Here is an 11,866-nt window from a genome sequence, read left to right as displayed (position 1 = left end):
TCACACACCACACCAGGAATAGCTGAGTTCCTCACGACTACCCCATGCTTTGGCGCACGGTTCTCAGACAAGGGTCTCTTCCTAATTGGCAGAGTTTAGTAATCCCACCTCTGCCCCCTACTCTGTCACTGGTGAGAGCTGACCTGGACTGGAGCCCCGTCTAAGAGGGCTTCTGATTGAGCACAAAAATGATACGCTAGCTATTCTAACCAGAGAAGTTAGAATGCCGGTATTCCACAGTGTTCCAATTTCAGCTTCCCATTGCTCTTGCCCCATGAGAGGCAATTACAGGACAAGCAGGTAGAACTATAAATTCCTTCACTATTACTCCTTGTAGGGAGGGAGGGTTTTCCTCTAGTCACCACTTCCTTTGGGCACAGAAATGGATGTAATGAGGACATAAATGCTTCATCCAAAGCAAATAAAGTCCAAAAGTGAAAACCTGAAAAATTTCTGATCAGTGAATCACAGCTAAATCCTGACGCTCAGTGTGGTTACCTAATTGAGTCTTTACAACCCACTGAAGTTTTTACTTTCATCATCAACAATGCAGAGATGGTGGGGAAGGACGGAAGGTAATCAGATTTCCAAAGTGAGGCTGTAGGGACGTCAACAATGGGGCCACGTAGGATGGTTTGGTGATGTCAGTTGTATTAATACGATGCTTGCTACAGAACAAGTGCTTGATAAAAGTTTACCAAATTAATTTAAAAAGGCAGCAACAAAAATGCTATTATTCCTGTTCTATCATAATATAATTTTCGACAAAGAAAGAGTGACACATTTGGAATTTTCACCAAAGTTAAAATTCTAAGAGGCAGACAGAAGGACAAAACACCGCATATGCGAAAGCTTCAATACACCGAAGCCTTAGAGCTGGAAGGAACTTGAGGGCACCCGGGCTTCTCCCTGCCTGGCTCCCACGGGTACAGCTGTCACTGTCACGCACTGCACTCATTCACATCCGGTTTCAGTAGTGGCTACCAATTAGGTGGAATTTACGCAGGTTATGAAGCTTCAGCGTCTCGACCAATATCCTCATTTTACAAAACAAAGCAGACAGGCAGTGGGGCTGCCATAGGGATTCCGCGGGAGCAGCCCGCCACCCAGTGTTACCCAGTTAGGGCTGGAGGTGGCCGGGCTGGGCCAGCACCGAGCCTCTGCCATTGACTTACCAGCTGCGGGACTTGGGGAGTTTTAAAAAAACTTCTCTGAGGCTAATTTTCTCCACTTTAAAATGCAGATATTGGTAGTATCTACCTCACAGGGTGGTTAAGGATTAAATAATTCATGTAAATCACTTGGCCACCTTCCCTGGCATAGGGGACACGCTCGTACGTGTCAGCTACAGAGTCGCACTTGATTACGCCTCCAACCACTTGGAAGAATCTTGAAGGCAGGAACACGTATCCCTGTATTCCCAGAGCACAGAGTCTAGCCAAAAAAGGGAAGAATAAATTAAGAGGCTCGTTAATAAGTTTTAAAAAATATTAAAAGTAAAGCCAGATTTAAATGTGTTAAAGGTTTAAAATGCCTCAAGTATCTTAATAAGTTGTAAGGCATTTTAAATACAACGGAAAGGTTTAGTATGTATTAACTATTCTTTCTTTTTTAAGATTCTCTTTCTAGGGATGTATGTTATTTGTTACCATATTTAAATTTAAAGAGCATCCTTCCCTCCATCTTACTTTTCACTTACTCCCTTGATCTGCAGAAACATACGAATGCTTTATATTTACATACACACATATACAATCATATGCATAGATACATATGCATATACACACATACACACATACATGCATATACATACATATGCAGAGTAAGAAAACAAGAAAGAAAAATTCCCAGTCCAGAATAACCAATAAAATAGCCAGAACAAAGGATACAACAAAAGGTATAAAATCCAGAGTATTTATTTGTGATTATTTCTCAGACCCCCACCCACACTCCGAAAAAGGTGATTTTCCTAGAATCTGTCCTCCACGGGTAGTCAGAGGTGATGGCATACCTAGCCTGCCCTTCCAGGCAATACAGAGAGTGTAATTTTCAAATTTCAGTAAAATAATGAATGATGTATCAGTATACCCTTGTTAAGTCTAAGCTTAAATTAGGAGAGTAAATTCTAAGTCAGGAAAAGGGGGTTAATAATTTTTTGCCTTCAGATCTTACTTGGTTCTCTTATTAAAAGAGACCAAAAAAAATGTGACCTTAAGTTGAGTAAACAGAGGATTCTTTTAGATAAATGTGAACCTATTTAATTTCAGTTCATTTTCACTGAAAAGTCTTAGCAAGTGCTAGCTTTAAAAAAGGAAGGGAAAAGGAACATTAACAAGGAATTTAGAGTAAGGGAACAGTTTTGCACAAAATATACTTTTCGTTATATTTCACATTTTCGTAATTTATAATTGGCTCAACATTTTTATGGACAGGCTTTTTCCAGAAAGCTTACCCACAGCTGCCGGAGATTTGTGTTTTTGAAAGAACAGCACGCTTACTTTATTACAATAGGAAAGTGACTTCAGAGCGAGACTGCAGCTGCGGGTCGGCCCCTAATCGCAGACACTGCTTATCTAATATTTTCCAGTAGAAATAACTTATGATGACCTGTTAATTTATCATTTAATTTATAGCTTTGTTTAAACTAAAAAAAATGTTTTAACTATAAAGGGAGAGATTTAAGTTGCTTACGGGTTCCTTATTTCAATAAGACTGCAATAAATATCCCTAATACATACCTTTATTCTATGTCACTGATGATTTCATTAGGACAGACTACTGGAAGCTGGACAGATCCTGTCCAGATGTGTCCCAGCTTGGTTAATAACAAAGCTCATTCCCACCAGTGCTACATTCGATTGCTCATCTCGCCATTCTCTCATAAAAGGACTTCTAATCACTTCTTTAAAATCTTTGGTGTTTTGACAAGTGAAAACTGTCATCATTGTTATTTTATATAACTGTTAGCAGGATTGAACATTTTTTCATGTTTATTACTCACTTGCACTTTTTATTTCTTCTGTAAATTGTTGGTTAATACATTTTGATCACTTCTTGATTAAGGTCTTCATAAATGCATACGCACATGCATCTTTTAACAAGGTCATGAGCCCTTTCCTTTGTCTTATTTGTTGCAAAGACTTTTAAAGTTTTTCAATTTTCCTTTTAACTTTCATCATAAAGAAATTTAAAATATTCATGTGTTTGAACCTGTAAATTTCTTTCCTGTTTTTATGATTTTCATGAAAAGTTATGAAAATCATAACTATTTTTATGATTTTCCTATCCTTAGGTCTGATAAATATATACTTATTTGGTGTAAACACAGTCAAGAAAACTGCTTAATTTCTTAAAAGGAGATAAAAATAAACATTTAAATTCTTTTTTCTCACTTCAAATGTACTAAAATGTAGATTTCACTTTTTTTAATTGGAAGAACTGCCAAAAACATTGTATTATAGATATTTTTTGCATCTTAAAAATCAGATAAATTTGACCCAGCAAATATTTCACTGGTTCAATAGGTACCTTAATTGTAAGGAAGAAAGCATTTTACTATAAACGAACTTTTTAAGAAGATTTAAAAAAACACCCATGTAGATATTAATAAAAACTAAGCAGCTGGAAATTATTATAGAATATTAGGTTCCTGACAACAAAACAGTGAACCTTTCTACTAATATAAACATTTTGAATAGAATGCCAATGCTGTTATAATGCAAATCACAACAGACATGCAAAATTTATGGAGCAACATGATCTTAATAGAAAATTATTATTAAAATGATGTTCTCATAATATGACAAATCATAAAATTATCCAAAAGACACTGAAGGATGATTAAGACCATCTTAAAGTGACAAGTAAAACTCCTGGAAGGAAGTTTAAACTCAGAAGAAATGCCAATACAAACTGTAGAAGTTACTGAGATCTGAAGAGGCTAGGGTAGTTGGCTTCTATATTCACCTTACAAAACAACGTCAGAAAAAAAAATCACCAAAGAAACATGAACATCATGGATTATATTAATCAATTATACACATGTAAATTTTGTATATAAAGGGTGAAAAGGCTTTTGAACTAATAGAAAATTCACCTCTGAGATATTACAGGTTCAAAGTTGCTCTCAGTAAAATGTAAAGAAATGTTCAAACGCCATAAATGCCCTTCAACCTTTCTGCTCATCTCAAGCTAAAAATAAAAACAGAAACTCAAAGTAGCTAATGAAACGATGGAAGCTAATATATCCATTTGCAATTTCCAAAGAAAAAAATTACTTAGGTTTTAAAAAGTTTTCCTGATGCCACTGACAATTTATTTTTAAAGCACAGAATCACCATAAAAAAAGAGAAAAACCATACGAAAATTTAATTTTCTGCCAGCCAGCTAATAAAGAAATTAGTTCTTCTACTTTCCAAATTATGAGAAAATACAGTATTGAACACATAAAATTGCATATAAAAATATAGTTCTGAACAGACGGGAAAATTGGATTTGAAATTTTAATATATTTTTTTAAGTTGAGTCCATGCAACCTAAAATTCTCCAAGCAGGAATGGTTTCTTTCTGTCAGAAAGAATATTTCCAAGTAGTATTCCAGACACATTGAGATTATGCAGAGTTCTTTCGTGTTCAAGTACGAACCTGTACCACTTTTGAAAGCATGCTTCTAAATGTGCTCTTTGCATAAATTTTATGTTTTAGAAAAATATTAAGGCAGTATATTTAGACACAGCTGTATTTAACCTACATAATTTTTTAAAAAATGACTGAATATTGGAACAAATGGAAATCTTTACTAGATTTAGGCAATATAACTTGTTGAGGATCAATGGTGCTTCAACACAAAAGAACAGGGAGAAATAAACAGGATTAGGAAAACACACATAGCAGAGATGAGTAAACAACAGCATTTAAAAGAAATAACACCAAATGGGCAGTTTCGTTTTTATTTAACTTTATGGCAAACCCTTCGGTTAAATAGAAAGAACAGTCTTAACTTACGTAAGTCCCAAAACTGATCTTGTTTTAAAAGAATGCACGAAGTACTCCAGAGAAAGGACAAAAGTGGAGAAAAATTGATTTTTCAAGAAACTATTTGCAAGAAAGTAGGTTAGAAAAGAGATTCATGATAAGTGGTGCTTTGTGAATTGATTAGAACAAGTTTCCGATCATGAATTAACCAGAGGAAAACATTCTGAAATTCTTAGAAATGCTAAAAAAATTACCCTCATATGGATTATTTTGTGCTGCAGAAGGAAAAAGGAGTGACAATCTTTAAAGCTGACTGTTCAACCACCCAGAAGCAATTGAGTGTAGCAGCCAATGCCAAAAATGCTCTAACTTCCACACCACCCACCAATGCTAAATGAAACTTACAAGAGCTTAAAGGAGGAAATAAATTACTCCTAATAATTCCTATATATGCCTATAATATACATATACATGAAAAATACATGGTTTGACAATCCTTATATATAGGCTGCCTTTGACTTAGAGGGATTTGACTTTAAAAGATGGAATTCATATTTACAGCATATTATCAATTTACCTTCATGTTATTATTACACAATTTTATGCAAACTACATACAACTTACATTGCCTTTTCAGTGAGCTTTTTCCTTCTTTCCAATAATAGTAGCCAAACTCCTTTTACTGATAAATATGCTGACTTCTAAGAAATGAGGTATGTTACAGGTCAGTAAGTATCATACCACACAGTGTACTTTAATATCAATGATAGATTATATAATATGATTTTAAAGTACAATTCTCATAAATACTGACACTAAAACTTGGAGTTGTCATAATGTTATTTCTTTCAAAAGTATCAACGTAGATCATTTTGATGTGAAATATATTTTTAAAAAATGTAACCTGTCATCAGGTTAAGGCCAACTTATATATGCTGTTTTGTGCTTGATTTTACGTACTTCAAAGAAAAGTGAAAATAATCAGATGTCTTCACTGAGCTGTTGGCTTAGATTTAGATCAACAGTGGTCAGGACTCTACAAGGGGCTCACTCATGGGCAGTCCCATTTTTGGTCCAAGGATATTCTGTCTGTAGGGGAGATCACGTCTGTTTTCCTTTTCCATCTGTGGACTCAGGAGACACAAGGCGTGTAAGTAAGAGCTGGGCAAGGGCAAGGTCCTAAAGTAAGCCAGGGACTCCGATTCTCCTGAGTAACCCTTGTAAAAGCCCTCATGAGAAGGCCAAATTTCTAGGACCTTCCTTGGCTGTTTTCCAGAACTGTCCTAGAACCGATAAATGTGCTGTGTGCGAGTATGGGGGACACAGACCCATCCTGTGTACCAGTGTCCTCTAAAACCAGTGGCACTACAGCATACCTGGGAAAGCGGTGGCACCAGCTGGGATGTGATGTGTCCCAGATACTATGATTGTTTCTATGATACATGGTGAGTGACAAAAATGTTACAAACCCATTCCGTTTTGTTGATTTATACTGCTTAAATTGCCTTTTTTAGTGAGAGAAACATTTGAAGTGAAAGACATATCAAATCTCTAAAAAGAAAATGTTTCCTGAATGCAATAATTACCATAGATATATTTAAGGTATTTTAGGAGAACGTGATGGTTAATTTTATGTCAACTTGACTAGGCCGCGGTGCTCAGATATTTGGTCAAACATTATTGTGGATGTTTCTGTTTTTTGGATGAGAATAACATCTGAATCTGTGGACTCTGAGGGGGCAGACTACCACCCACGATGTGGGTGGGCATCACCAATCAGTCGAAGTTTTTCCCAGAAAAAAGACAGAGTTTTCTTGATCAAGAAGGAATTCTACCTGTAGACTACCTTGAAATGCCTTTTATCAGGTTGAAGAAGTTCCCTTCCATTCTTAGTTTGTTAGGTTTTACCATGGAAGGATGCTGGATTTTGTCAAATGCTTTTCAACCCAACCAAGCTGTCAAAACTGTTCATCAAGTTCACCAATAACCTCCTACTTGACTCTGGGTTCTTCTCTCGTCTGTATCTATACTCCCTCCCCTAGTGACCTCACCAGCTCTCTGGCTTTGTACACGCTCTAACATTGACAACTCGCAAATCGATGGCCTGAACTCAAGGGCGGCCTGTCTGCCTGTCTGCCATCTCTCTTTGGACGTCTTCATCTCAAAATGTCCCGAATGGAATCCAGGAACTTCCCTCAGCCCAACCCACTCCTGCACAGTCTCTTCCATCTCAGCAAACAATAACTCCATCCTTGCAATGACTGAGTCCAAAACCTATACACTCGTCCTTGATTCTCCAATTCGCCAGAAAATCCTGTCATTCTCCCTTCAAAATATATCCAGAATCGACATCTTCTCACCACCTCCTCTGGCAACACCCTGGTTCCACTCACAGTCAGTTCTCGCCTGAGTCACTACAGTGGCTCCCTCCTTCACATTGCACTGTCAGCGGGTCAGCCAGCGAGACCCTTAAAAATACAAGGCAGGAAGTAAGTCCTGACTTATTTCCCTCCTCCCACAGAGTAAGTGCCAAGGTATCCGCCCCTCCTTGCGACAACCACGTTACCTAGACAACTTCAATTCCTAGCCCTGCGCCCTGTTCCTGTGCTCTCCTGACCGACCTCGGGCGCATCAGGCATCCTGTCTCAGGGCCTTTGCACACACTGCTTGTCCCAGTGCTTGCAATGCTTATTCTCAAGGTTCCCTCCAGGTTTTTGCTCAAACATGACCTTTTCAGGCCTTCTTGGACCACTCCAGTTAAATCTGAAAGCCCATTTCCCCAGCCCTCATATCACTCCATTCCTGCCTTACTTTTCTTCTTAGCACTTACTACAATCTAATGGATTATATCATTTATTGAGTTATCTGTCTCTACCCCACGCCCAGCATGGACGTGTCAGTAAGGTCTTGATCTCTGTTGAAACTCCAGCGCCCAGAGCAGCAGCGAGAATGTAACAGGCGCTCAATAAATACTTTTCTAAAAATACAGAAATAGCATTATACAAAAGTTATATTCTGTAAATACCAGAAGAAAACTGCTGACCAGAGCTGAAGTGGCTGCCTCTTGAGGGAGGACGTGGGAGGGGAGGAAGAAGAAAGGAGGTTGGCAGACTTGCGGTGCTATTGACTTTTCAAACAAATTATTAAACGGAGTCATGTGAAACTGACATTCTATTGGTTTCTGATGGACGTAACAGCAATTTCCTATGTTTCAACAGAATGCATACATCACTTTGATAAAATATCAAATTTCAAATTATTTTAAAAATTTGGCTGTGGGGCATACAAAAGAAAGCTAAGACAAAAAGGAGATTACTCGTGGATCTGGCTAAATAAAAAGTTAAATATCTATAGGCTGCGAAATTTGGCACAGAAAAAAGTAAAACACAACCAAAAGACCAGAAGAAAATGTGGGCAGCAGAGAAGGGGTTAATATTCCTAACACAGAAAGAGCTCATCAAATTAACAGAAAACTGACAAAGAACCCGACAGGACAATGGGGCAAAGATATGGCTGTTCAAGGGGGGAATAAAAGGAGAAAAAGCTACTGAAAGTCATAGTACTGCACTAAGTCACAGCATGTTTTAACATGTTGGCTAAATATATAATTTTACCTTGAAACAGTCTTGCCATTTGTTAGCATGTTGTTTATGAGACTTCTTTTAGCAACATATAAGATCTGTAGGCATTTTGAGGATTTGGCTTTTTAGGTAAAAGGAGAATTCCATAAGACAGTCAATTTGCTCAATCTATTTTATAACAAAGCAACTCCATAACAACATATTTTTTAAAAGAAAGACTATGATCAAACCCATTTAGCATACAAAAGAACCAATGCCAAATCTGCGGTCATCAGTTGAAGCATTCCCTTAAAAGAAAACACTTTTATCATGAATATAAACTATTCATTTATTATGTATCCTATTATGTCACTGTGGAAGGACATGCGCTTTTTAAAACAAAGCCTTTTTATTGTATGCCCCTCTTCTCCGGTCAGTCCTTTCCTAGACTCCCTTATCTCAGTGATATCCAAAGGAACTTCCAGGTGCATGAACCTGTGGTGGTCTCTTGCTGCACACGTTAAACAAGTATTTAGACCAGGAAGAAATAGTATCATGATGCACCTATGTTAAAACACATTGGCCACATTTTCCCTTTGCCACAGTAAAGTACAGAAAGGAAACTACCATTTCTAAGACCAGGAGTTGAATAGCTGTACTCTATAATCAAGGCTTGCAAATTCAAAAGCCTACTGATGCCAGACACAAAGAACAATCTTAAGCTGCCTTCTGCCAACTAGAACATATTCTGTGCAACATTCAGCCCTTCAGGAAACATACATGCTGTCCCATATTTCTTGAAATACTCCTGGGTTACTTTTACTTCTCCATAGCTGAGAATATGGATATGAAGAAATACTTCACTATTGTAATACAAACACCAGTACAACTATAAAGAGTGTTAACCGATACTCTGTCTCTACATTGGCAGGGACTTTGCAGAACTGAGAGCTCTTCGGCTCTCCAGTGAAGGAGTCAGTTGCGACTCAGCTCCAGCTAATTACTAACATGGGGAAATGAAGGCATGGCTTGATCAAACCTTTTGTTTTGCCAAAGGAGTCAGAAAGTTTTATATGAAATTTCTCAATTTGTGGGTCTAACAACAACAGCAGCCTGTAGTGTCTGTGAGCCACAGTTTGACATGGATGACTGTACAACTCACGGTATTCCCATTCTACCTAGACAGTTCCCTATTTTCATCTGTAATTGGGTGGTGTGGAATGGTCTCCTGGAAGCACAAAGCTCTCTGCCTTTTCCAAAGAAATAATTTTGCTGGGTCATGGATGTCTGTATGCTTAACTTCACCTGCTGACACCAAATTCTTTTATCTAAAGCACTCCTGCAGTCTTAATTCCATCCAATCTAGTCTCATTTGGGCTTTGTTCTACCAATTACTTCCCGCCTCAGATACCCAATCCGTTACCATTGCTCCGTCATCGCTGTCTACAAAAATGATTGTGTGATTCTCTCCCAATAAAATACTCCCACCCTCAACTATAAAACCTGCCTTGAACTCAACTGCTGTCTTTCTTCCACTGACAACTCTGTTACTCCTTGACACCTTACAATTCGGCTTCCAGTAAAATTTTTTCTCATATGTTATCAGTGACTTTGAGTTCATTTTATCAGAACTCATTTTCTTTAAGCCCTCTAAAGAAACCCACACTGCTTTTATACTTCAATTTCTATCTGCTGATTAGATATTCATTTTACAAACTCCTAAATACTAGAAGAGAGACAGATTAAAAAACCTATTTTGTTCTTTGGATGAAATTTTACACAAAGAGTAATGCTGAGTGCAACTGGGCAAACTTTAATAAATGTATAAATTACTTAGTCTGATTTTTATAATCTCAAATTATCAAGTACCAAACTAAGTTTCCAGCCCTAGCATCTACATACAGCCCAACTTAATATGCCTTGTGCTCTGCAGCATTCATTTCTTTCCATGCTATTTCTTCTACCTGTATCCCCTGCTACTAAATTAGAATTCCACCTAACCCTGGGTGCCCAGCTCTAATGGCATCTCCTGTGGGACTGAGTCCCTGATGGCCTCAGGCTGAGATGATCAACTTCCTCTCTGAATCACAGCATTTTAGGTGACACTCATCAGACAGTGCTTTATGCCACAGTTATCCAATGGATGTGTACATGCTTGCCTTCTAGTTGAATAGTAAAAGCCCACAAAGTTAGGGGGAGTAGGTAACACTCTATTTTTGAAAGAAGTAGAAGCATGCAGTGGTGCTGTCCACCTCTTCGCATCTCCTTATACCCAAGCTCTCAGACACTTTCCTTCCACACTGACCCTGGCATGGCAGTGATGTTGGCCAATGGAAGATTAGCAGATGTGATATAAGTAGCAGCTTAAAAGCACTTACATAGTGGAAATTGCTTTCTTTTGCTGCTGTCTGGAACCCTGAGGCCACTACATGGGCTAGATTTGATGAGGATGAAAGACTATGTGAAACAAACAAATCACCTACCTGAGCCTCCCCAGACCAACCAGACCCCAGCCAACTCAACTGATTGCACAGATGCACCAAGCTGACCCAGGTCAGAAGAACCATGCTGCTGAGCACAGAATCATGAGCATAAATGCTTGCTGTTTTAAGCCATTAAAGTTTCCAGGGATGTAGGGGGAGGTGTCAATTGATATAGAGGGTAGGTATTTGGCACACTGCGTTTGTTTTGAAATGAGCAAAGAATTAGTAAAATTTTAAAAACTCTTTCATCATCCAATTCTCACTTTGTAGATTTTCTTTAGCCTAAAAATTGAAATACTCCTATTTCTGCATGGGGTTTCTTGTTTGTTTTGTAAAATGAAAAATCAAGGGGCGGCAATTACAAAAGGTGGAGTGTAAGTATTACACCTACACAGACGTGGGTGTGAATCCAGGATGCACCACCTACAATCTGCAGGTCCTTAGGAAAATACTGCAAACTTCCTAGGCCTCTGTTTCCTTTTTGTAAGATGAGTACTATACTACTAACCTCACAGTATTAGAGATAATACATATTAAATACCAAATACGGTATCTGGCACATTTTTTCAATAACCAGGAGATATCATCATGTATGTAAATACTAATCTTAAAATAAGGAGGCTAAAGCATTTGATCTCTAAACGTGTGTTTCTACACTATCACCTCTCAGTACTAAAAGCAGAGAACTCGTCAGGACGCTTACACACAGCGAGGGCGGGAAAGGCCAGAAGTGAAATGTAGGTGAACAGTATTTTGATATCTTTAACAACTTCTAGATATTTTTTCTTTTGTTTATATAACATTCCTTGGCATCTCCAAACTGGAAATTTTCCCTTCCAATACAGATTA

General features: G+C 37.9%; 1 protein-coding gene across 1 annotated transcript in view; it reads right to left on the bottom strand.

The window, feature by feature from the left end:
* Positions 1-11,866, bottom strand: part of MPP7 (membrane protein, palmitoylated 7 (MAGUK p55 subfamily member 7)) — a 153,941-nt gene that overhangs the window by 36,662 nt on the left and 105,413 nt on the right. The window contains exon 11 of the mRNA XM_012654848.1: positions 1,331-1,434. Within this exon, the coding sequence (XP_012510302.1) occupies positions 1,331-1,434 (104 nt within the window). The remainder of the gene's footprint in view (positions 1-1,330; positions 1,435-11,866) is intronic.

This window comes from Propithecus coquereli, unplaced genomic scaffold (assembly GCF_000956105.1).
Source record: "Propithecus coquereli isolate 6110/MARCELLA unplaced genomic scaffold, Pcoq_1.0 Scaffold45, whole genome shotgun sequence".
Lineage (NCBI taxonomy): Eukaryota > Metazoa > Chordata > Mammalia > Primates > Indriidae > Propithecus > Propithecus coquereli.
Note: the sequence above shows the minus strand (reverse complement) of the source record. Positions and strands in the feature narration are given on the sequence as shown.